Raw genomic sequence first — 24,471 nt, forward strand, 5'->3', positions numbered from 1 at the left:
CAGCAGAAAGCATATTTGGATTTAAGTACATCTCAACATGAACAATCCTTCTTAATGTCGTATTTTCCAAAAATCTAGCTCTTGCCCTGTGTTAGGTATTGTCTCCAAAACTGTCCTTGGGCAGGTGGGATTAAAGCTCCTCTGATGCAGGTCCTGTGCCCATGGCTACGGAGATATTAAGACCAATAATGTTCCTAGAAAGCCACAGATACGCTTATTTTACTACAGCAGCAATCATTGGTGTATACAAGTTAAAATTGGCTGCACTTAACCACTCAGAACTGCTTTTTGTACACTTATGAAATAATAATGAATGTCTTTGAACTATCCTTTATGAATATTTTAAAAAATGATGCTGCCCATCGTCCTCTAATGAGTCAGCCAAATGAAAATAACCATGAGTGGATCAGCCTGCTTTTTTTCAGGTCCCACAAAACTGCTGGTGGATGTATCCTCACTACACAGCAGTATTCCTATTCCTGCAGCGAGGAAATGAATGCTGTGTTTTTAGTGGTCTCAGTTTGCTGAACTGGAGAGGAGGAAGCTGAGGGGAGACCTCATTGCTCTCTGCAGCTACCTGAAAGGAAGGTGTGGGGAGCTGGGGTCAGCCTCTTCTCACAGGTAACCAGTGACAGGACTAGAGGGAACAGCCTCAAGTTGTACCAGCGGAGGTTCAGGTTGGAAATGAGGAGACATTTCTTCTCAGAAAGAGCGGTCAGGCATTGGAATGGGTTGCCTAGGGAGGTGGTGGAGTCACCGTCCCTGGGGGTGTTTAAGGAACGGTTGGACGTGGTGCTTGGGGACAGGGTTTAGTGGGTGACATTGGTAGTTGGGGAATGGTTGGACCAGGTGATCTTAAAGGTCTTTTCCAACCTTAATGATTCTATGATTCTAGATGTGAAGAATGGGGTTTTCCACACAGAATCATAGAATATTCCCCTTTAGAATTTTTTCCATAGGTTGGTTCTTGAGGAATGAGTGGTAAATGATGATTAAATGATTGGGTAATGATGTTAAGATATTTTCGCTCTCTTATTAAATAGCCTTGATGCTGATGCTGGTTGTATCCACTATAAACCATAAGGCAGAGCTAAATCTTTTTATACGGGATTTTTTTCCAGAGAGAGTTTGGACTCCAAAATAGAGCTGTCCTCCCACAGGCCCAGGGCTGAGGCCAGCGTTGCGGCTGCCCCTTTAAGACTCTCCCCATTTCGCCAGCTGCCCTGCACCAAGATGGCGCCCAAGCCTTCACCTTTCCCCCCCCTCCCGCCTCTCCCTCTCCTCATTACGCCCCCCGCGCCCTGCGTAAAGATGGCGCCCCCTTCCCTTCGTGCCCGCTCCTAAGATGGCGGCGCCCTCCTCCCCTCAGTAGTGGCGGCCGCCGCCATGCCGGGCGGGTGAGGTCAGTTCCTGGGTGGGGCGGCCGCGGTGCGGTCAGGGCCGAACAAAAGGAGCCGGAGCCGGCGTGAGGGAGGGAGGGGAACGGGACGGACGGGACGGCGGGGCCAGGTGGGTGCGGGCGGGTGGCGACGGTGAGGGGGGCTGTGGAGCGTCCCCCCCTCAGCGGCTGTGAGGGGACGGGCAGGGCACGGTGGGGTCCGGGGGTGCCTGAGCGGGGATCCGTGAGGGGATGGCGGCGGGCGGGGAGGATGTGCTGAGTAACGGGGCGCCCGGTCCTGCCCCCCCCCCCGTGTCCGCCGCCACCGCCCTGACAGCCGGGGGGAGGCCGGGGCTGGTGGCCCCCGGGTGCGTGGGGCGAGGTCCGGGCTCCTTCCTTCCTTCCCTGGTGGCGGGGCGGGTTGGGGCTGCTGGCTTTGCTTAATTTCTGGCTTCTTTCCTAGCGGATGTTTTGTCTCTTTTTCTTTTTCTTTTTTTTTTTCTTCCCCAGAACGTGAGGTGACGTGGTAGCCTGGAGGGCAGGTGTGGGGTTGAGGTGCTGCCGGTGTGAGCCGGGCCCGGGGCTGTGCTGGGCTCGGGGTGGTCCCGAGGTTGTCACCCGAGAGGACGTGGGGAGGGAAGGTCGGGGAGTCCTCTCCGTTCAAGCTTTCCTTTGCGGCAGCCTGGCACGGCCGAAATAGAATCGCTTTGATTACGAGGGGGCCACTTCAAAACCTGCCACCCCTGGTGCCAGCTTTGGGAGCAGGAGGAATGTGTTCATAGTGGAGCATCTTTACCTGCTATTTTTAGTGATATATCTTCCTTTTCCGGTGCTTTTTTCACCTTTTGTTGACAAAATGCTATCAGAAGTTCTGCAGTCCTCCATGGCTGGGTGCTTGGGAGATCTTTCAAAGCCTAGGGTCGCTGCCTTGTCTGTTTTCCCATGCCCCGTGCTGACATGCAGGAAGCAAGAAAACAACAGCTGTTGTAATTCTTGGTGCTGGTGCTAAGCTGCTGCCGCTGCTTTTAAGGTGAACATTGGTAGATAAGTGTCGAGCAGAAAGGGAGCAGTTGCTCGAATTCATAATCGTAAGGGAGATGGTCTGCATTTTCAGATTCCTGTTGGTAACATTTAAAGTAATTTTGAACATGTCAGACTAGAAAGCAGGTAGTAAAGCCGTGAGCTGTTTTTCTCATCTGTAAAAATCTAGACCTTTCTTCCAGGAGGTCAATCTCTTTTGACCAGTTTGGGTCTAGTTATAGTAGAATTCCATGTCTCCTTTAGCTGGGTCTGCAACACTGGCTTTTTGATAGCTTCTAGAATAACAGATGTTGGAGATTCTTTCCTTCTCGCAATTTTACTTAGCTCTTAGAGGTCTTAACATCCTTATGGGTATCAGGGTGTCTGTTCCTTGTTCCCACTGTCTCTCTGAGTTATGCCTTGCATCTTAGACATCCTTTCCTAGACTTTTAGTTAACACGGTCTCTCTGTGAACTTGATTCTCCCTTCTTTGCTGATAATCTCTGCTTAATTTCAGGGAAGCTGTTCCCATGGCGTGTGGGGAATGCAACGCTTCAGCACCTGCTCAGGATCCAGCACGCAGGAACATCATCCACTTCCAGCACAGAGAACTGAAGTGCAGATAGCAGAACCCAGCTGCAGGGTAAGGGTTTCAGGCCAGCTCTTGAGTGGCGTGGTAAAGACAAAGTAACTCGCTAGAATGTGACTTAAATATAGTTGCAAAGCACGAGGAGGTGATGAGGTCACTGATAAAGAGCAAGGAACAAAGGTGGTGGATTGGAGGATGACATGGGGAGAGTAGTGGTGTGCTTACTAAGTCTGTGAGCCCTTAGCTAGAAGATGAAGAATGAGTAAAAGAACTGAGCGTTGTCCAAAGCAGAACGTAACTGTTACATTCACCCATACGTGTAACTCCTGGCCACATAAACCCCGACTTCTCCTTGTATTTAGCATCAGATATATGAAAGCTGTGTGCTCTGTTCACTTCAGTAGCTGTTCTGTTTCCTGTAGGGTGACACTTCTATTGCTGTAGAGGCAGCTCCTAGATAACTTTGCCCGGTTGACTAGGGACTGCACTTGCTTGTCTCCCATGTGTGTTAATTAGGCAATGGCAGGGACTAGTTGCAGGAAACTCCCTGCCTCCGTGGTTTTCCACTAGGATAGCGATGAAAGGTGCTACAGAATTGGCTGCTTGTCTGCAGGATGAAGATGCAGTCCAGATCGGTCATTCTGAGCAATTGAGAGGTGCAGTATGCTGCTTCCAGAGAAGAAGTATCCCTAAGACTTATATAGTGTTCTGGTTAGTGTTCTGGCACTTCGCTGCTTTGGTTTTGTGCTGATCCTCTCAGGGTATTTGGAAACCCTAACTTTATTCAAAGACGATGTGCATAAATAATTCCTTAAGATACGCCAGAAGCCATGTGTTAAAAGCTAATGCTTCTGTGTTTGACATGCGGAGTGCTTGAAGCCTTCCAGTGATGATTTACTGGAATGCAGTAGCTCTAAGCAGTTGCTAAATGCTGCTGACATTCAGAGAAATATTCCGTGGTTTGTGGTGCTCTGATGTTTCTTTAATCACAGAATTTGACTGTGTTAAGTTAGTGTTGCTGCTGTGTGATCAGAGCAGGCTTGATCACAGGCCTTCATGTAGTTCTTTCACATTGTAAAGGAGGATTTTGTTCGGTGGGGTATTTAAAAGGGACGCAAAACTCACTTCTGGTGTTAAATTGAACTTCTCTGGCCTCTAAGAAAACGAGGAGCAAGTGGAGCGTGGAGGGGAGGGACTTAGGAATTTTGTGGAGGCTCCTCAGCGTAAGGGGATGCATAGCAATTGTTCTGGTAATGGTTAGCTCTGGACATGCTCTGCAGTGTAACAAGCCTCCTCCCTGCTTTTTTTTTCCAAGTAAATGTTCCAAAACTAACCTCGGTTTAGGATATGCGAACTACTACTGATCAGGCATCTAGCAGTCCGCGTGGTTTGAAGATGTCTTGAAATCTTCCAAGCAGCTGTTTCCTGAAACTGTTGATCAGATGTGTGTATTTTGTATTGCAGCTTGAAGTACACTTGATACAGCTGGGTGATATATGGCCCTCTTGCTGCTCTCAAACTGCATCTGAAACTAAAAGCTGTTCAGTCGTGACCTCCCTGCTGACAGAATAGTGCTTCCTCCTCCTGCGCTAAGCATTGTTAATGTTTGCTGTAGAATTACCTTGGCAATACAAAGTTTCTCTGTTGTGACAAATTTGCAAGCCATTTCTTTAGCTACAGCCTACCTCTGTGCACAGGCGAGCTGTGCGCTGGACTAGTTAATAGGTTCTGCTTTAGGCTTGTGGCTTTACCAGCTCTCTGATCGCAGGTTAGATGGCCTGTCCCTTATCTGTCACCTAATGCAGTCAGAATGTTCTGAGCTGGAAGTTGTAGCCGCTGTTCTGAAGCTTATGGTCCTGAAGGCAAGTTCTGTAGGGGTGGGGGTAAGTAGGTAAACATGCACATACTCCTCTTCTTTTGTCAGGCTGAGGCTAAATATTATTGCGCTGATAGCTGGTGTCTTACGTTGCTCTTGTCTAATCATCTTTCATCTTCGGTTCATCTCGTTGGGTGTTGCCACAGCTGTTTTTGAGCTAATAGATCTGTGCATGTTGTGTCAGTCTGTCAACAATCAATTATGATTACCCTTGCTTAAGAGTTTTCGCTTGCTTTGAATCTAGTGTCTTGATTTCTTAATCTCTTGTTAGATATGTCAGAGCTCTGCTCTGCCCACCATTTGTCCTCGGCTGAAAACAGTTGTTTACCTTTTCTTCTATCAGTCTCCAAAGCTGGAATTAAATGCCGAGTGGGCTTTTGCTGCAGCTGAGGGGCTGCTTGTTCTGGTTGTTCCAAGTTAACGCTGTTGCTATTTTTTAATCTTAAGTAGTCACTAGCAATTAATTCAATCACTTGCATTTGTCAGTACAAGGGAGTGTTTTGCAGTGTCCTGTTGGAAGAATGCTGTTACGCTTTTCCAAGACAAGTTCCAGTGCCCTGTCCTTGAAGCATCTTTTCTATGGCAAAGAGAAAATTAATTCTGGACAGCAAGCCCGTGCCCGTGTACGTTCATAATGCATAAGCTGACACAGGCACTTTTCTCTGGTTCACATCACTGCAGCAAGGCATCTGACAGCGCTGCCACTTCCACAGCAGTATCCCACCGACATACGGCCCCTGCTCCAAGTGTCGGTGATGAGGTAACTCCAGAGTACGCTCACTTCTGTGCAGCTGGGGCAGAACGCTCTCAAAAAGCAGCAAATGGGGCAGGCCAACCCAGGTCTGATTGTGCAGATGTTCTTCCGTGTACTTGTTAGGACAGGCTTGCCTGTGTGCCAGTAAACAGGAGCTGTTGCAGTGGGCTTAGGAAGGTCAGTCTTGCATCTGGCAGGCAGAGTCAATTAAGAGGTTCCGATGAAGATTGTGGTGCAGGTGGGTTATTTTTTTTTCCTTATTTTTTGGTGAGCTTCAGTAAAGGTGTTACCCAGACAATGCATTTCATTCTTCTGTATCCATGGGCTTGGGTGGGGCTGCATGCTGCATACAAGCTGGTAGATAGTGACATGAAAGCCTCCTTTTCTCTCAGCATCGAGTTTGCTGGCTGTTCCAAGTGAAGAATGTAAGTGCTGGCAGCTGCTGTTCCACTATTCTACCTGCTAGTCTGAATGGCACACACATGATCCTTGAAACTTCATGTTTGCTCTTCTTGCTCAGAAGTTTTGTTCCACAGGAGAGTTCTGTTTTGTTGTTTGTTTTTTTTAACTGCAGAAAGGACCAATTGTAAGGACGATCGTTTGTTCAGGACTCTGGCATCTGGCTGCCTTGCTGTTTACTTCTGTAAACAGTGAAGGACAAAATAACTTGAGACTCATTCCATCTCATGGCTTGGACTCTTCCAGTTATCACATGGCTGTCCCTGTGCTTGGAAGGTTTTCTGAGGGGTGCATGAAAGCAGCTCTGTTTTAGCCTTCTCTTTTTATTAGACTCGGAATTAAAAGAAAACATGGGGGAGGGGGCACAAATTGCCATTCCCGTTTCTGACTTGCAAAGCTCTTTGCGGTTCCCAGTGTTTGAACAAAGAGCTCTGTGTCCTGCCCTCCTTTAGCATTTCAGGTGGCAGCATGCTGGGGAGGGAAGCTGTGCTGTGCTGAAAGCTTATTGCAACGTGTTGTAGCTCGTCAATGATCAGGGCTATAGTCTTAGGAGCATCAGTGGTTTTCTTTCCCTTATCTGCCTCTGATGCTGTCAGCAGATGAACAACTCCCTGGTTCTCTGGGCTTCTGGTAGGTAAGAAATTGTCAGCAGTGCTTGACTGCTGCTGTGTAGTGCGAGTCCTAGAAATAAGGCCACTGAGAATCAAGAATGTGTAGTGCAAACTAAAGAATTGCAGGTGTCTGACATACAACACATCCTTGTCTGCTCGTGTAGATTTCTGTTATGAAATTGCCTCACTGGGAAGCTGCATCCCACTAAAGGTAAGGACTTCCCTGATTTCAGGGAGGGCCTGGAGGTTAGGGATTGAAACTTAGGAAATTCTTGGGCACGTCATGAGATCTTGCATGTAGTCCTCCTGTTTTGCCGGTATCTCCTTTAGTAACAGAATGGCCAACGGAAAGAAGAGGAGGCTGGATAAAGTATTCAGTAAATGATGAGTCAAGCTGACAAACTAGCCAGTGAAACTGAAGAGTGATGTTCCTGTTCACTTTGTCCCGAGCTGGATAAGGTCAGCAGCTGCGGGCAGGAATTTAAAGCACTGCTCAGCCACGTGCCTGTCTACAGTAAGTCCATCTTCACTTGTGTAGATTTTTGTTTTGGGTAGAGGAATGGCCCAAAGGAGGGGGTATTCGTGCTCCTGCAGCAGTTGCTCTGATAATTCCTTGTACTTGTTAAATATTGCAGGGGTCTTGAGGCTCGTGGAAGGGATTCATGCTCTTGGCTCTGTCAGTCTTACTGGGTAAGGTGAGTGCTTCTATATGAGCTGGATACGTTGTCAGCTGGATACGTTTAATCTTGTTTCTGAATGATTCCACTACTTAGGCGTGGTGTACTCAGAAAGTCCCTGCTCTTCTAAGACGAGTGATTATCTTTCTCCTCCAGGTGTGTCTAGTAAAACACAGGATTAGTACTCGGTGATGCTTATGGTTGGTTGAAGGCTGGGTAGTTTTGGCAGGCTGTTATGTAAGCCTGGAACTCCCATTTCTTCTGTTGTATCGGCCTGCTCAGCACGAACGGCGTGTGTGGTGGGTCGGTGACCAGCAGACAGAAGGGCCTGGCTGGTTCATACGGAGTGGGCTCTGCCCTTCTTTCTAAGGCTGTGCGGTGAGAGGAGTCCGTGGTGGGGTGCAAGCTTGGATCTGGGTAAATCTGCAGGTACCAGAGAGAGATGTAGTATGTAAACGGGGAATGTGTGCACTGCAAAGACTCCAGGAGTGTATTTGTGGGCTGGATTGCAGGATACGTCGTAGTCCTGCTGTATGACAGGGAGGCTTTAGCGTACAGGTCTCTCCCTGTGTGGTCTCGGATGTTGCTGCTGCTGCTCTGGGGTGTTCCACCCTGGCTCCGAATTGTGGTGCTCAAAGCTGCGCTGCGTTGGCGCAGCTGGAACCCTTGAAGGTGAAGTCATTTCTTAACTGGGGGAGGAACTGCTCAGGGAACTGTAGTAGCTAGTGGACTGGAATGTGAAAGCTGAAACACCTTTGAGACAGATACACGCAGTTTTTTTTCCTCAGTGTGCAATACCTAAAACCTGCCTATTTAATTATATGTTTGGAAAACTTCCTTATGCTTCTGATAAGTCCTCAGGGCTTGAGGCATAGACGTTCCTACCTATTGGCTCATGCAGGTTTGAAATCAACCTTAAAACTTGAATAAAGCACTCTTGCAAAACCTCAGTATCGGCCCTCCATGTGGTGGGGATAACTCCATTTTGAGCGAATCACCTGTTCCTGAGCTCCAGCTGGAAAGGTCTGCAACCCTTGGGATATGTGAAGGAGCTCAGAAGTTTCTTCACCCAGCCTGTTCAGATACAGCACTCCTTTCCCAGTTTAAGGCTGTTCCTGCCCATAAACTCCTGTACTATTCACACGGAAGTTGGTGGGACTCTGAAGCACCACGAAAACAGCTGCAACTGCCTTGCACATCTTGCCTGGGGATTCCTCTAGCTACACAGCATGCAGGCTGAAGTTTCACGATCCGGTCTTTGAATTGATCCCTGCAGCAAACTGCTTACACATCTCCCTCTGCCTGTCCCACTCTGTTTGTGTGTTCGTGCTCAGCCTTCAGTAAGGCTCTGTGACCCAACTGCCTTAGCAAATGACCCTTTTTCTCAGGAAACACTTCACTGCTGACAAAGCATGCTGCGGTTCAGTTCCTGAAGAGCAGAGGCTTGAGATCTCTGCTGTTTTCTTGCTGTTCGTATGGAGCTCGGTCTGGTTTCAGTCACGAGGGAAGTAACTTATTTTGGCCAGCCGTCTTCATGCAAGGACTGTTCCTAGTCTTAAACCAGAATAAAATCTTCCTGATTTGCTATTCTGCTGCCCGTGTACTTGGTGAGAGTCTGGGTTTCAGTTACCTGCTTGATTTCGATACGGTGGCTGGACCCTTGGTCCCTCTGGGAAGAATCCTGCGGTGCAGGGGAGCATCGGGTGGCAGTGCTGGCCCCTGAGAATCTGACTCGAAAGCCCGCTGTCATCAACCCCACAGCAAAACTGCCTGCCCCAGTCCAGGAGGGAGTGTTGCAACAAGAATCCTGTTCTAAGATGATTACAAAATGGATGACTACAAAATAAAGACAACACTTGCATTTCGGTGCAGGACAGTCATCGGTCTTTCAGGAACTAGAAATGGATTGCATACATGGGAAAGCTGTGCGAGGAGGGACGCGGCTCTTGCTCCTGTTTTCTCCAGTTTTTGGTGGTCAGTTTTCCCTTTCGCTGCAGACGCTGTAAGATTAGATAAGACACGGGGAAATTCCAGCTTCTGTGAAATGACCCCTTGTTTTAGTGCTTCTCATCTGGGATTTGAACGGGGTTTTTGCCATTGCCAGGAGGAGTGGGGACTGGCTGTGAATGTCCTTTTCTTCCTCCAGTGACCCCATCATTGTTACTGGAGGGCAGGGGATTTCCTGCTCCACTGTGTCAGGGTTTAATCGCTGATACTGAGCAGTAGTGGACTATCATGGGACATAGAAAGAGATGACTTGTGAGCTGCCTTGTAACTGCACAATGTGAAGGCAGATTTCCTACCCCATGTGACTGGTAAATAGAATTAGGGAGCCTGCTGCCCTAATTTCTTGCTGCTTTCATTCCTAGCTGTCTGGAGGTACAAATCAAAGTAAACACAGACTGTTGCAAGAAGTTGAGTATTTCCTGGCTTGAGCAGCACTAGCAACCCAGCTCTACAGCTCAAGTCTGAAAATGCCTTCACCGTGAGACTGGTTCCTGAAGAGACCTCTTCCCTATTTCATAACCCTGCCAGGGACAGCTGTGAAGGCCCTAACAATCCTGCAAAAGCTTCCCTACCAGGAGTAGTGAAGCACAGGAAGGAAAAGGAAAGGATCTTTGGGGACAAGTTGTACCTAGGCAGGAGAAAAGTGGTTTTTGTTTTTCTTGGCGTAGGGGAGGAGTGAGGAGTTGTTTCAGCAGGGAACAGTACTTGAACGAACAGCATCACTGTTCTCAGTGCACGTTCCTGTAAGGGAAAGAGGGATGGGATCCTACGCAGCCCTATGGGAGAGCAACAAGAGGTGCAGCAGCATTTGTTACCTCTTAGATGTAGTTTGGAAGGAACTGCGGCAGAAGCTCTACGCTGCACCTGGAAGGAGTGTTTAGGAACGATGTGGACTAGCTGGGAGGCTGCCAGCCAGTCCTTCTGACTACCAGGACTTTAATGGACCCTTAGGACCCTTTCATGGACCCTCAGAGCTGCCCTGCCTGGTAGAACAAAAGCTGGGCTTTCCTGCAATCAAAGATGGATTTGGGAAGTCACGTCCAAGTGAGCTGTTCCAGCAGAGGACTGCAGGAGCTTTTGGTGTCCTTGTTTTGCAAAGCTTTCCAGGCTTTCAGTTGGACTGTAGAAGTGCAGGACTCCACTCTGATCACAACAGAAGGGATGCAGAGGGTTTGTTCTTGTTTGATTTTTTTTTTTTCCTTGTGGTGTTGCAGTATGTCAGCCGTCCTGCCTGGCTCTCGCTCTCCAGTAGCTGAACTCCCTGGTTCCTCTGTGAGTTGTTTCTCTTGTCCTCTCGTGGCCTGGTGCAGTGGGTGTCTAACAAAAAAATCAGGTTTGGGTCCTTCTGAGGAAGGAATGGATGGGTAGGGAAACTGGGATAGCATAAGACGTATGTCAGTGGTGATGTAAAATGTCAGAGCTATAGAATTCTCCCTCAGAAAATACAAATATGAAATTGGGTTTGACTCTGAGGCTTGTCTGTGTGGAAAAGCTGAGGAGGCTGAAATTAACTGTCACTTTTTCATAACTGGCTTCATGTGAGGTGTTCTAGAGTGGAGGGGGAGTAAAGAAAGTTCCTGAACCTCATTTTATCCTGGAATTAATATTTCTGTAGTGTGCACAGACACTTAAAGCTACCTTGCAAATGGGCTCTCCTTGCGATGGATGTATGCAGGTAAGGAGCCTGAGGCACAGCTGAAGTGCCTTGCAGCAAGCTAGCCACAAGACTAGGAGGGGGGCTCTGCGTTCCTGGTCAGCCCTCTTATTCCGGCTGCTCAGGTGCTGTTCAGAAGCCGTTCAGTTTTGCCTGCTCTTCCCTGTCCCTGTCAATGTGTAATCCTCTTGCCCTAATTTGCATGGTGCATTCCGCAGGGACGCGCCTGCCACCTCACTTGAGTCCTGCCCCGAACAGGCAGCAGTTCCTTCTGATAACGCTGTGTGTGGCTGTCTTCACCCCTTGTTTCTGCACTGTCCTTCAGACTTCCAGGAGGAGCTTCAAGCCCATTCTTCCACGAGGCTTAAAAAACCCAGAAGCCTGACTGCTTTGTGATTGCCTGAGTTTACTGGTTGATAAACCTGTGGATTTGCAGGAGGGCAAATGCTTCTTCGGGGATGGCTGTCCTCATTCGGTCTACCTCTTGCAGCCTTCCCAAGTAGCCCTGTGTTGGCATTTTGCCCTTTATTTGTTGTTGCAAGTGGCAAACCAGGGAACAGCGTTCTGTATTTAGTGTCCCTAGGGCATGTGGCGCTCCTGGAGCTCGCGTTAGGAGGGGCGTCCTTCGCAGTTCTGTGCTGGAAGTTAATCTTAAACGCAAACTTCAGTTCTACCAAAGCAGATGGTGTGGGCGCACTGACCAGGCAGTGCTTTTATAAAAACCCGCTGCCGAGCCTGCAGCCCCCCCAGGACTTGTCAGGACTCTGTGAGTGTTATGAGGAAACGTGCTCGAACCTTTGGTCTTCCTCTGTTACGGCTGAGTTGATGGGAGTCGCAAAATGACCGAGAGCTTTGTGCTTCTGCTGCTGAACTTTGCCAGCAAGCGTGATGTGATAGCACTGCTTGCCTTTAGAACAAGGTACGATTTTGTGAACTTCGTTTGTGCTGATCATTCATCAGATATGTGGAAAGTTTCTGAGCTTGCAGCTCCACAAGTCGGTCAGGCTCCTGGGTTTTCTATGGCTTGAGGAAGAATGCGTTTGAAGTTCCTTCTGGAAGTCTGAAGGACAGAACGAGCACTGCCACAAGGTCTCCGCTTCCCAGAACCTTTGGATTTCCTTTGTGACACTTAAATCCCAGCTGAGATGACCTGTGGGTGGGAGTGGTTGCTCAAGGAAGTGAGTTTGTATTTAAGTATGTCTCCCCCTTCCTACACTTCTGAAGTGAATAAGACAAGGAGCAGCTGTTACAGGATTTCAGTAATGATCTGTCAGCGGGCAGGTAATTAACTTTTCCTTGGAGAACTGATGCAAAGAGGAAAGCCACAACTTATGTGGAAGGAAAAGGCATAATATTGGGCAACTTTGTTCTCTTTTCCAGCTTTCTTGATTAAACGTGTTGAGTTGCATCAGTGAAGTGGTTCTAGGAAGTGTAACTACAATGCTGTTTGAGTCACGCAATGTAGAACTATTAGCTCTGTAAAAGAGTAACAAGCTCATGACCACTATGCTGTGGGGGGGGGGGGGTTCTCTCCTAACAATGCTGGCAAATTCCTTCATCCTGAAATAAAACTCCCCGATAAAACTGCAAACTTCCAGATACGGTTCTGGCAGTGTAGTTACGGCTGGTCCTGGGAGCTTGCTGGAGGTGTGAATTCCTTAACCGCAGACTCCTAATGACAAGTATCAGTTCTGATGGTTTGTGACAGCTCATTTGTCAGGGAAGACAAAATAACTTCACAGCCACAGCTGTAGCAAATTACTCAGAGGTAGTAATTCATTTGTGTCTGAGTGACTCGAAAGGAGGACTCAAATAATTCCAGTCTTGCTGTGCCAGCACTTAAAACGTGAGGCTTCCCGATACCCTCTAGAGAAGCAGAACAAAAGAGTTGAAGTTAGTAATGCCTGCTTGTGTTTTCCTTTCAGGTGAATCATGATTCCAGTCACTGAATTGCGATACTTTGCTGACACGCAGCCAGCGTACCGCATCCTGAAGCCATGGTGGGACGTCTTCACGGACTACATTTCCATAGTAATGCTGATGATCGCAGTGTTTGGAGGGACGCTTCAGGTCACCCAGGACAAAATGATTTGTTTGCCCTGTAAATGGGTTACCAAAGACTCCTGCAATGACTCTGTCAGAGGCTGGACAGCCGCAGTCCCGGAGCGTACCTACTATAACTCCAGTCTTGTTCCCTCTGCTGATACGGGGCCGACGGGGATCCGGTATGATTTGGACCGGCACCAGTATAACTACGTGGACGCGGTGTGTTATGAAAACCGCCTTCACTGGTTTGCTAAGTATTTTCCTTATCTGGTGCTGCTGCATACTCTCATCTTCCTGGCTTGTAGCAATTTCTGGTTCAAATTCCCCCGGACCAGCTCCAAGCTGGAGCACTTTGTGTCTATTTTGCTTAAGTGTTTTGACTCTCCATGGACAACGAGGGCATTATCTGAGACGGTGGTGGAAGAGAGCGATACCAAGCCAGCGTTTGGGAAAATGAATGGCTCCATGGACAAGAAATCCTCCACAGTCAGTGAGGATGTGGAAGCCACTGTTCCCATGCTGCAGAGAACAAAGTCTCGAATTGAGCAAGGGATCGTGGACCGGTCTGAGACGGGAGTCTTAGACAAAAAGGAAGGCGAACAGGCCAAAGCACTCTTTGAAAAAGTGAAAAAGTTCCGTACGCACGTGGAAGAGGGAGATATAGTGTACCGCCTCTACATGAGACAGACCATCATCAAAGTCATCAAGTTCATCCTGATCATCTGCTATACCGTTTACTATGTCAACAACATAACGTTCGATGTTGACTGTAAAGTGGACATCGAGAGCTTGACTGGCTACAGGATGTACCGCTGTGCTCATCCTTTGGCCACTCTCTTCAAAATCTTGGCGTCTTTCTACATCAGTTTGGTGATAGTCTACGGCTTGATCTGCATGTACACGCTCTGGTGGATGCTGAGGCGATCTCTCAAGAAGTACTCCTTTGAGTCTATCCGGGAGGAGAGCAGCTACAGTGACATTCCCGATGTAAAAAACGACTTTGCTTTTATGCTCCACCTGATTGACCAGTATGACCCCCTGTACTCAAAGCGCTTCGCTGTCTTTCTGTCGGAGGTGAGTGAGAACAAACTGCGGCAGCTGAACCTCAACAATGAGTGGACTCTGGAGAAGCTGCGCCAGAGGATCACCAAGAACTCCCAGGACAAGCTGGAACTGCATCTGTTCATGCTGAGTGGCATTCCCGACACAGTTTTTGACCTCATTGAGCTGGAGGTCTTGAAGCTGGAGCTTATCCCTGATGTCACTATTCCCCCAAGCATCGCTCAGCTCACCAGCCTTAAAGAACTCTGGCTCTACCACACTGCAGCCAAAATTGAGGCTCCAGCCCTTGCCTTCTTGAGGGAGAACTTGAAATCTCTGCACATCAAGTTCACAGACATCAAGGAGATTCCTCTTTGGATTTACAGCCTGAAGACACTAGAGGAGCTTCATCTGACGGGGAACCTGAGCGCTGAGAACAACCGGTACATTGTCATAGATGGACTGAGGGAGCTGAAGAGGCTGAAGGTGTTGCGGTTGAAGAGTAACCTCACCAAGCTGCCACAGGTGGTGACGGATGTTGGCGTGCATCTTCAGAAGCTTTCCATCAACAACGAGGGCACCAAGCTCATTGTTCTCAACAGCCTTAAGAAGATGGTCAACCTGACAGAGCTGGAGCTGATCCGTTGTGACTTAGAACGCATTCCTCACTCCATCTTCAGCCTCCACAATCTGCAGGAGATAGACCTGAAGGACAATAACCTCAAGACCATTGAGGAAATCATCAGCTTCCAGCACTTGCATCGTCTCACTTGCCTTAAATTGTGGTACAACCACATTGCCTACATCCCCATGCAAATAGGCAACCTGACCAACTTGGAGCGCCTTTACCTGAATCGGAACAAGATAGAGAAGATCCCTACCCAGCTCTTCTACTGCCGAAAACTTCGGTATTTGGATCTCAGCCACAACAACTTGACTTTCATACCGCCAGACATAGGACTCCTTCAAAACCTGCAGAACCTAGCTGTGACAGCCAACAGGGTAAGGAAGAGAGAACCTGAGTCTTCCTGTGAATAGAAGTAGCTCTTCTATTGTCGGTGTGATTAAACGTGGTACCCGGGTGTGTGAATTTCTCCTGGCACTGATGTCCTGTTGAAACTCTCCAGCTTTTGTTTCTCTTCGAGGGTTTTATCTAAGGCAAATAACTCCAGGGGCCGTTCTTTCTTTGAACAGCTCTTGTTTTGTAGCATTTCTTATCTTGCAGTGAAATTGCTTTTAAGTGGCAGTTGGAGGCTATTTCATAAATCCTGTCTTAGTTGTTTCTCTGCAGTTGGAAGCTTGTAGTCTCTAGGTTGACATCAGATTTGGGCTTAAAGGCCTGAAAAACCGTAGTCTTAATTTAGCACTATACACTTAAGCTGTGTACTTGAACCACGTGTGTACGTCATGACAGCAGCCACCTAGGGTGCATGTGCGACACTGTGTAGACAGACTTGAAAAATGATTCTTGAGCTGCCACACGTGAAATGCATTGTCTTGTTCCACAAAGGTGACTTTGCAGAAGACAGGTTTATTCTCTCCGTTGTGTGTACTCTTACTCAGGAGAGTGAACTGCCCCAGGTTCATTGCTTGGCAGTCAGCTGGATGTGAAAGTGAACTGGGGATTCTTTCCTACTGAGGGTGGGAAACGTGGGGGCACCTCGCTGTGCCTCACTCTGGTGGCTGCGTGCCTTCTTGCCTAATCCCAGGTAGGGGAAGTCTGAGCCCGAACTGTCCAAGTGCAAGGCAGGTTAGAAGGGATGGCTGTGTGCTATGCTGCCTAGTTGCCCTGGTGTCGGAAGGAGTTGAATTGCTTAAAGCAAAATGTACCCGCAGGTTTTCTGGTGTCTTTGTTCCGTGTTTGGGATTAAGGAGACTCCACTTACCAGGTAGCACAAAGATCAACCTGTGACCGCACAGACTGTGCTGCAAGGCTCCTTGAGGCCTTCATTCGCTCTGTTTGCTGAAGTTTGCCATGCAAAAGGCTCTAACAGAACCGTACAAAGCACAGACGAGTGGCCTCTGGGTTCTCAGTGAGTAAGCAGTGGAACTGTCCTGGTTTTCACTGCCATGTATTAAGACCCTTACTGCTACTGGCAAGATGTATCCGAAGCTGAACACTGTCACGCGCTCTGAGAGGAGCAGATGCAGCAGCTCCAGGACTGTGTGGCTTTTGCAAGGCAAACATTCTCAAATCAAGTTTTTAACTTCTAACGCAGTTCAGTATGACGCAGGGTTTCTAAAGCTCCAGCCGGCTTTTTCAGGTTAGTATCTGAAAGTTCAAGCCTGTTTGCGCCCCTGAGGAATAACAGCAAGCAGCAGCCACTCGACTGTCCCAGTTTAATAGCTGCTCACTTATTTTTTCCCAGCACTAGTGGCCTGGGTGGCTGCGCATCGGTTTGTACGGATGGCTTAAGCTCTGGTGAACTTCATGGTAGGCACACATTGCTTCATATTAGGTTAAAAGCTGAAATATTTTCTCGGGGTGAGCGTGGCTGATAGGTGGAGCTTCTGAGGACGGTGTTAAGCGAAGAGGAGGAAGTTTTTAACAACTCCCAAGCTGCTGTCCCTAACTCTGTCCCGTTTGTCTTCTGACAACCTTGCAACAAGAGCTTCCTGAGAGTTAATCTGCAGTATGGCCTCTGCTGTCTTGGGGTGGAGCCTCTCGTGGAGGAAAGGGAGTTGGAGGCAGCTCCATTTTCTGCACCAGAATATGGCACCACCCTGTTTTCTCTGCAAAAACACTAATGCAGCAGAGAAGGTGGAGAAGCCTTCGTGCCAGTGTGTTCTGAAGCAGGAGGAGGTGAGGCCCTAGCGCAGCAGCTAAGCTGCTTATATCCCTTGCAGGTGCCTGGGCAGTGCCATAATTACCCTGGGGCTCAGACAGCCTGGTTATTTACCAGGGAACAATGACAGCAAGAAACAAAAGAGCTGGTAGGCTGGCATTTCCCAAGGCCAGGAGTTACCTCAAATGGCCTTTCTTAGCAAATAGATACCCCTGGAGTTGGCTGGTACCAGTGTACGGTTCTGGGAAGCAGGCCATGTTATAGCACGCTGCTTCCTTCCTAAACCAATCCTTGTCCCTTAAATAACTGCATTATTTTCAAGAGTCTGCGATCACTTGATTGCACGTTGCTGTTTGCATAACACTTGACAGTTCCAATGACGGTGGCTGAATTTAACTGCATTTAGTTGGTCTTGTCTTGGCTTTTCATTGGACCCTATCTCATTCAGAACTGATTACGGTCCAGTTTAGCCATCTCATGCATAATTCAAGCTATTAAAAAGGCATGGTTCTGCTTAAGGGCAAATGATCATCTTTGTGATGAGCCTTTAAATAAAGGAGAGAATACTGAATTGGTGCATTTAATTCCTGGCCTCGTATTTGTTAAACCTCAGCCATATTGTTTTCTTTGAAATTCACTGGAAGGAAGATTGGGCTAATAGAAATAAGTCTCATTAAATTAATGACTTGAAGGTGGTAGTGGGGAAGCTACCAGTTGGTGGCTTCGTGTTTTGTAGCACTGACCCTGTCCCCAGTCCCCTCCAAAAAAGCTTTGGAGCCTAGAAAGTCCTTGCAATGTTTCCAGACCCTGCAGAAATGATGGAAGAGAAGTCACAGTTCTGAGGGCCTGGAAATTATACCCACGTAGCTTCTGCTCCAGAAAATGGAAAGGGAATGCGTAAAACCCCGGTGTGTCTTGGATGTAATGGAAGTGTACAACACGCAGACTGAAGAATGATCTGGTTTAAAGCAGGGTCTCAAAGGTGGGAGGTGCCAAACAGTTGTGAGGTCTGCTGGCAGGGCAGCGCTCCGAGAGGAGCTGGACAAGACACCACCACTGGGAGAGCTGTGGTGGGAAGCCTTACGGTGTGGTGACTCCTGCTCTGGGAACAGTCCTGGTGGTGGAAAGCAGGAGCTCACTTAAGGCAGAAGTGGATGACTGAAAACTCTGTAAAGCCTGGAACAAAAGCTGTGTGCGCTTGTTTGAGCCTGTTCTGTTTGGTGACTTTGCCTGTGATTGTGTTGTGTTTTTTTTTTTCCCTTTCAGATCGAGAGTCTACCACCAGAGCTGTTCCAGTGCAGGAAGCTGAGAACCTTGAACCTGGGAAACAATGTGCTGCAGTCCCTCCCCTCCCGGGTTGGAGAGCTGACAAATCTCTCACAGATCGAGCTGCGGGGGAACCGCTTGGAGTGCCTGCCAGTGGAGCTGGGAGAGTGTCCTCTGCTGAAACGCAGTGGGCTGGTGGTAGAGGAGGACTTGTTCAACACGCTGCCCTTGGAAGTCAAAGAGCGGCTGTGGAGGGCAGACAAAGAACAAGCCTGAGCCCCTGAAAGAAGGGGGAAAAACCTCTGACCAGCTAGAAAGAAACACAAGGCCATTCCAGTCCCCTTCTTCCCAGATCCTCCCCTTCCTCCCCTCCAATCACTATCAGACTAGCCAAGGAGTCCCTGAGCAATCATGACTCTGACTGAGGCTGCTTCTCGCCTCAGACGCAGGATGGGGAAAGCTTGGGATCAGGATGAGGATCAAGGCAGGTTAGATGGCTTCTGAGGAAGGGCCGGTGGGATAAGAGGTGTTGCTGCTCTTCTGGACAGGAGGTGGGGTGAGGTGGATGGTGCTGGTGAGAAGAAATGAACTTTGAATCGAGGAGAACAGGAAACATGGGGATTGCTGCACTGCCTCAGATGGGGATTACACGTGTCAGGGACTGAGAGTGTCCAGTGTCCTGCAAGCAAGAATCAAGAGCCTAGGAAACTTCCTGAACCTCCATCTCTGTGACACCTGGTACAGTTTCCCTCCAGCTCAGCAATTCAGTAAGTGAGGCCCTGCAGTGGGGGTAAGATAGGATGCAGACAGCCGATGATCTATCTAGGTGTTGGCATTAGGATTTGGGGGGTAAATTTATCTCAGACATCAGCTTGGATGCAGGATCATCTTTTGTTACTAACTGTATTTCCCTCTTGCACTTGACATGCTGTCCTCTGCCCCTAGGGAAGGAATCGGTTCTCCCCCCAAACCCAGTCTGCACATTGGAGGTCGCACTATCTTAACGGTTTCAGGTCACTTGTGCTGACGAGCAGATCACACAGCGTCCTTCTCCAACTGAGGTGTTGGAGGCACTAACTGAAGTAATTCCAGAGCTTTAGCCTGGCCTGGAAATGGATGGTTATAGTACAAGCGGGAGAAGATCTGGATAAAGAGCAGTTGGACTGTCTAATTTATTCTCCCCGAAGCATTGAGTTACTTCAGGATTTGGCTTTTAAAGTTTTCAATCTGCTTTTAAATTCCTGGTATTCTGTCATGTGGCAAATGCGAACACAAAACTGACCAGTGTGTCAAGGTCTCTCCCAGGGTCGATGGTGTTTATAGTAAAGGGGAATGCTCAGTTTTCCTCTGCCCCGTCCCCACGAAGTTGTTAGATGTGTTGCCAAGTGTTCTTTAGGAGCACAAACTACAAACCTGCCTGATTTCGTTTTTTATCCTGCTGCCCTTCTCACTTTAGCAGCTGTCAGTTCCTGTTACACCTCTTGTGCTACATAAGAGGCTAATCTCAATTGAACTCGGTGCTGGAAAAGTAACCTGTCCTCCCGTTTCGTTCCCCCATTGTTAAGGAGCAGTCTGAGAACCCTCTGTGGACTGAGCTCTAAATCCCTGGGACAGAGCAGCCTTTATTGAAACAAGCCTGACCTGTTTGGTATTGTTTGACGAAACCCTGCGCTGGCAGAGGTAGATAACTCGTGAGAGCTACTGCCAATCATGTCCTCGAGGCGGGGTGGTGAAGGTGTGCCTGCAGAACACCCTAAGTCTGCGCTTTTCCATCAGAAGGAAGAGGTGAGGCTCGTGGACTTGCAGGTCCCGGTTGCAATACTCTGCATCGAGCTGGTAGGTCGTCTGCGAGGCGGAGTGCTGCAAGCTGAGGCATGAATTGCTTTGGAGGCCTCCCGTGTGTACAAAAGGGGGAAGCTGCAGCCCTCTCCAAGAGCGGGTTCCTGGCAAAGGGCCGGCGAGAGCACTGGCTTAGCAAATCCCGGTGATCCCTCGGATGTTGGTGCAGCAGGGCACACTATGGCTTTCTTCATCAGATGTAAGATATGAATCATACACACTAAATACGCCGAAACCATGGACAATGTTAAATGGGCTCTGGATTTGTTGATGTTCAGATGCTTAAATAAAGCTACATTAAAATCTAGGAAATCTGTTTATAAAACTGCTTTTAAGGAAGATGTAAACTCTGCCTCCCTTAGCTCATCACGAGAAGTCTAAACAGTCCAGGGGAATAACATAATTAAATCTTATCTGGAAGGCAAGGCACTCAAAAAGCTCTTCTTGTTTGTAACAGGGTTAGCCTGGTGAAATCGTGTTAGGGTTGGGGCCGCTGCTGAAGCGATGGGGGAAGAAAGCCGCTCCAAAATGCGCTGCTTCAGAGCAAACGCTGGTGCTCAGAAGCGTTAAGGCTGATGCTTCTTGGATTGGACTCATTCACGTGAGCGTTTTGGGTTGACGGGAGAGGAATTGCTAGGTGGACTTAATGCTGCTGAAGGAAGGCAGGAGTGGCTTTAGGCTTAGCTGCAGTAACGCTGTTTTCCAGCCGGTCCCTCGTGGTGGCTGCAGGGGCAGGGTGAAGGGTGTATTGGAGGGCGAGGGAAGCCTTTTTTTTCCTTCCTTATTTGGTGCCAAAATATTGTGCTGGAGAGCAATCGTAATAGAATAGAGGCTTGAACTCTGTATTGTATTCAAGGCCATGGGGTAATTGGTTTACAACATGTGCGTTTTAGGCTAGGCAGGGCTGAAAAGGCATTGCACCTTGCAGAGTTTTAGCCTAGCTTACAGGAGCAGAATTTTAACCTAGCTTGCGGGAGCAGAGAGATTTCTCCTGCGTGTCTAGGTCATCGTAGAGGAGTGCTTTGACTCCTGATTCTAGGGGCGATGCTAGTTATGCAATTAAACTCTGTGCAGCTAGGCTAGAATTTTCTATAAGCAGCTCCTGCTGATTTGCTGCAGCGCTTCTAGAAGCTTGTAAGTCTCCTGAACTGCATATGTCAGTGCTGAATTCATAGGAGAAGTGGGCAATATTCTGCTAGAAGCGAGAATCTCTAACTTCTATCAAATAACAGAGCTATGCTGCTGCTTGCTGAGTAGACTGTCCTATGCTTGATGTCTACAAAGCAATTTTTAAGACAGGCCAGTATTGATCGTGCATGGAAACACTAGCTTTTTGCTCCTATTTCAGTATTCCAAGCTCAATTTTTCAGTCATGGCTGCTAGGGCTTGAGATAGCTCCCTGGGTGGCAAAATTGGAATAAGCAGTCTGATAAGTTCCTGTGCCAGAAACATAGGTGGCACGAAAATAAATCGCCTTTCTGGAAGGTGGCATTATTTATCTGCTCCTGACGTGTGCTTTTTTGGTCTTCCGTGGAATAGATACAGGTTCCAGAGCATCATTTTCCTATGATGAAATGGAAGAAGCTTTAAAACTTCAAGGATAGGCTCTAAACCATGAGGTCCTGAACACGTTTGCTGCTTAGGGCTCCAGCAAAACTCAACCCACAGCACAGGGGGGTCAGTCCCCTTCCCATACCTGTCTGGATTGCTCAGTTTGAGGGATGAGCTTACGTCAACAATCCCTCCTCATCTGCAAGCATTCGGTCAGTGAACATCATATATTTATTTTTTTTAAGTCTGTCAGCCTGAAGCTCAGCTTTTTCTGACACAGATCTGTATGTTCAGAGAAAAAGTTCAACTGAAGCAGACAATCAACAGGCCAGCATCTGATTTTCCTGACCTGTCTTTTCAAAGCACTCTAGTTAATAGCAAAACAGACTTATTAGCTGCTAAACTATAAAAGCAACTTCAATTAAAACTGTTTCCTCAATAGCACTGCTGAGCTGAATGAGTTCTTGGAGCCCCTGTTGATCACAAGCATGATCATCCCATGCTAGGACTGAAGGTTAGTAAAATGGAATTCTACCTTTCCTGCTAAATACCCCCCAAAAGTAGTAAGTTGCAAATAAATCCTGTAACTAACTAGAAGGCAAGGGATACCAAACCTATTAAATACATTGAAACTTGCTGTATCTCTGAAACTATGCACTGGAATGTTAGTTGAAGCTTTTCTTTAACATTTTCTGGATTTCCTATTTAGTCCCTCGCTAATTCAGCAGCTGAAATTAATTTCCTCTGCTGGTGTGAATGGTTAAGCAGAAGCCCAATACAAGCTGTTGCTGGTATCTGTCATGATGTGGTGTTCTTTGGTATTAATTGTCGCTTCCGGAGAATGTCCTACCTCATTTTTTATTTTTCTTATTACTATTTATACACGCCGTCTAGCTCGCTTCGTTTTAAGTAAAGCAAGTTCTTGGTGTTCATTACCATAAATAGTATTAAGTGGCTTTCTGTTGCTGAACCACACCGAGGGTCCTCTTCTAATTGCTCTGAGAAACGATTCTAGGAATTTCAGAACACCACCACATCCTTTTCAGGGGACGCTGTGTATGGGGAGGAAAAAAGGCTTGAATGTTGTTGATTCAACAGCGGTGACATCGTTTCCGTTCCTTACCTTTTTTCCTCTTTGGAAAGGGACTCGCATGGTTTGAATTCTCTGGATTTTTTTTTTCTTCAGCCCTTCAGGGGAGGAATAGTTTTTTCATTGAGAGCTGTGCCTTCTCCAGACGTTAAGGTAACTTCTCCGCTAAGGCACTTGCTTCTTCTAGTGTATTTGCAATGGTTTCTGCCTGAAGCCAGCTCTTCCCTCTGATTCTTTTCCTTTCAAATGTGGAGAGCGTGGAGAGATTCTTAATTGTTGGCATGACTTTTCTCACTGAAGAACAATCTTATCATACCTTAAACAGTAGCACCATCCACTCTGAAATGTTACCAAAGGTAAGGCTGTGTCAGTGCTAATTACTAAAGCTCTCATTTAAGTTTCACCTTGATTTTTTTCCTCTTCATTGCGTCTTAGATTTTTTTTTTTTTACTGCTGTTTGGCCACACAGCAGATCCTGTAGTCTTAATAAGCACGTGTCAAAACAGAATGGATTTAGTCCTACCTGCATTGTGACACTGGAATTGGACAAAGGTATTGTTGATCTCAAACCTTTCTGTCTCTCCATTGCTCCAGCTGCAGTGACAGGTTAATATCAACCGCTTTGGAAGCATAACATCCATCAGAAGTCTTGTCTGAAATCCCTTGTCAAAAGTAACTGCACTTGAATTGATGGACTCCAATAATTAAGATGAACTTTATGTGAAATTGCACAAAGGCTTAATTTGGAATTTCTGGAAATACCCTTCCATTCCTCTGTCTCCTTTAAAGGAAGTTTATTGAACAATGGGGAAAATTTTTCAACTGAATGAGAAGGGGGCTAATTGGCCTGAGTCATCTGTAAAGCTGACAAAAGCATCCATTTAAGTAAGACACTACTCATGGCTTAAACATTGCTCACTCCCATTTTGTAGATGTACTCGCAGGGTTGTGGTTTGGCATCCAAGACCTGCAACTTGGTGTAACATTTCAGAATCATGGCATTCACTTTGTACGTGGGATTGTTTGGGCAGCTGATCAACAGCACCTCCACCTTAAGCACTGAAGGCTGCTATTGTTTTCTCTGAACGACTTGTAAGACTGGACACTTTAACAGAATAAAAAATGTAATTTTTAATTTGCGTTTTCCCTTTATGTCTGTTTTCTTTGGTTTCCTGTATGCAAAGGCACTTAGCCTCTGGCGATCGCACTCTTCAGAAGACAGATGTTAATAACTCTAGCTGTTGTGCAGAATTACTAGCCTTTTACTCATCGCTTGAGCTCCTGTGGATTACGGCACTTCTTTATGAATGAGAAAGTAGATGTGCAGTGAAAGATCCTGCTCAGTGGCAAGCCTGGACTGCCTCACATGTTTCACCATCGCTTAAGAAATGGCTGAAACAATTTACGTTGCCAAATGCAGCCTGTTGGAGGATGGTCTGCTTCGACCTGTAGAAACTTGGTATTTCAGAATGCATCTGGTGCTCTCCTTCCGCAGGAGAAAGGTAGGCACTGAAGTCGATGGAGAAAACTTGCAGTTGCCGTAGGAATGGTGCCTTCAGCCAGCTACTGGTAACAAACAGTTTGTGTTCCCTATCTGTCTGCCCACCCCACGCGCTACTTTTTCTTCCTTTCAACTGGAAAATGCTGACAGGTGACCTCTCCTGACTGAGCATCTTCGCGATGCGTTACCGAGAATCAGCCTGTAACTTTCAAAGGCAGCTTTAGTTTCTGTGCAGCTCGTTTATTGCGCAGAAAGGTGCTCCTTGTCCTTTGTCTTCCCCCACTTCTTTTGTCCACGCCTGCTTGACCACAGTGACCTCAGACCCA

The 24,471-nt window shown here is 47.6% G+C and overlaps 1 protein-coding gene across 2 annotated transcripts; it reads left to right on the forward strand.

Annotated features, from left to right (window-relative positions):
- Positions 1–1,268: 1,268 nt before the first annotated feature.
- Positions 1,269–23,784, forward strand: LRRC8A (leucine rich repeat containing 8 VRAC subunit A). 2 transcript variants are annotated; one of them, XM_035341335.1, is made up of 4 exons: positions 1,269–1,402; positions 2,916–3,041; positions 12,951–15,114; positions 18,165–23,784. In XM_035341335.1, exons 3-4 carry the CDS (start codon positions 12,958–12,960, stop codon positions 18,438–18,440), a joined length of 2,433 nt encoding a protein of 810 aa, XP_035197226.1. In that variant the 5' UTR covers positions 1,269–1,402; positions 2,916–3,041; positions 12,951–12,957; the 3' UTR covers positions 18,441–23,784. The 2 variants fall into 2 exon arrangements, with proteins under 2 accessions (XP_035197226.1, XP_035197225.1); XM_035341334.1 differs by having other exon boundaries at positions 1,384–1,509.
- Positions 23,785–24,471: the final 687 nt, after the last annotated feature.

Source organism: Oxyura jamaicensis, chromosome 17, assembly GCF_011077185.1.
Source record: "Oxyura jamaicensis isolate SHBP4307 breed ruddy duck chromosome 17, BPBGC_Ojam_1.0, whole genome shotgun sequence".
NCBI classification, from domain to species: Eukaryota; Metazoa; Chordata; class Aves; order Anseriformes; family Anatidae; genus Oxyura; species Oxyura jamaicensis.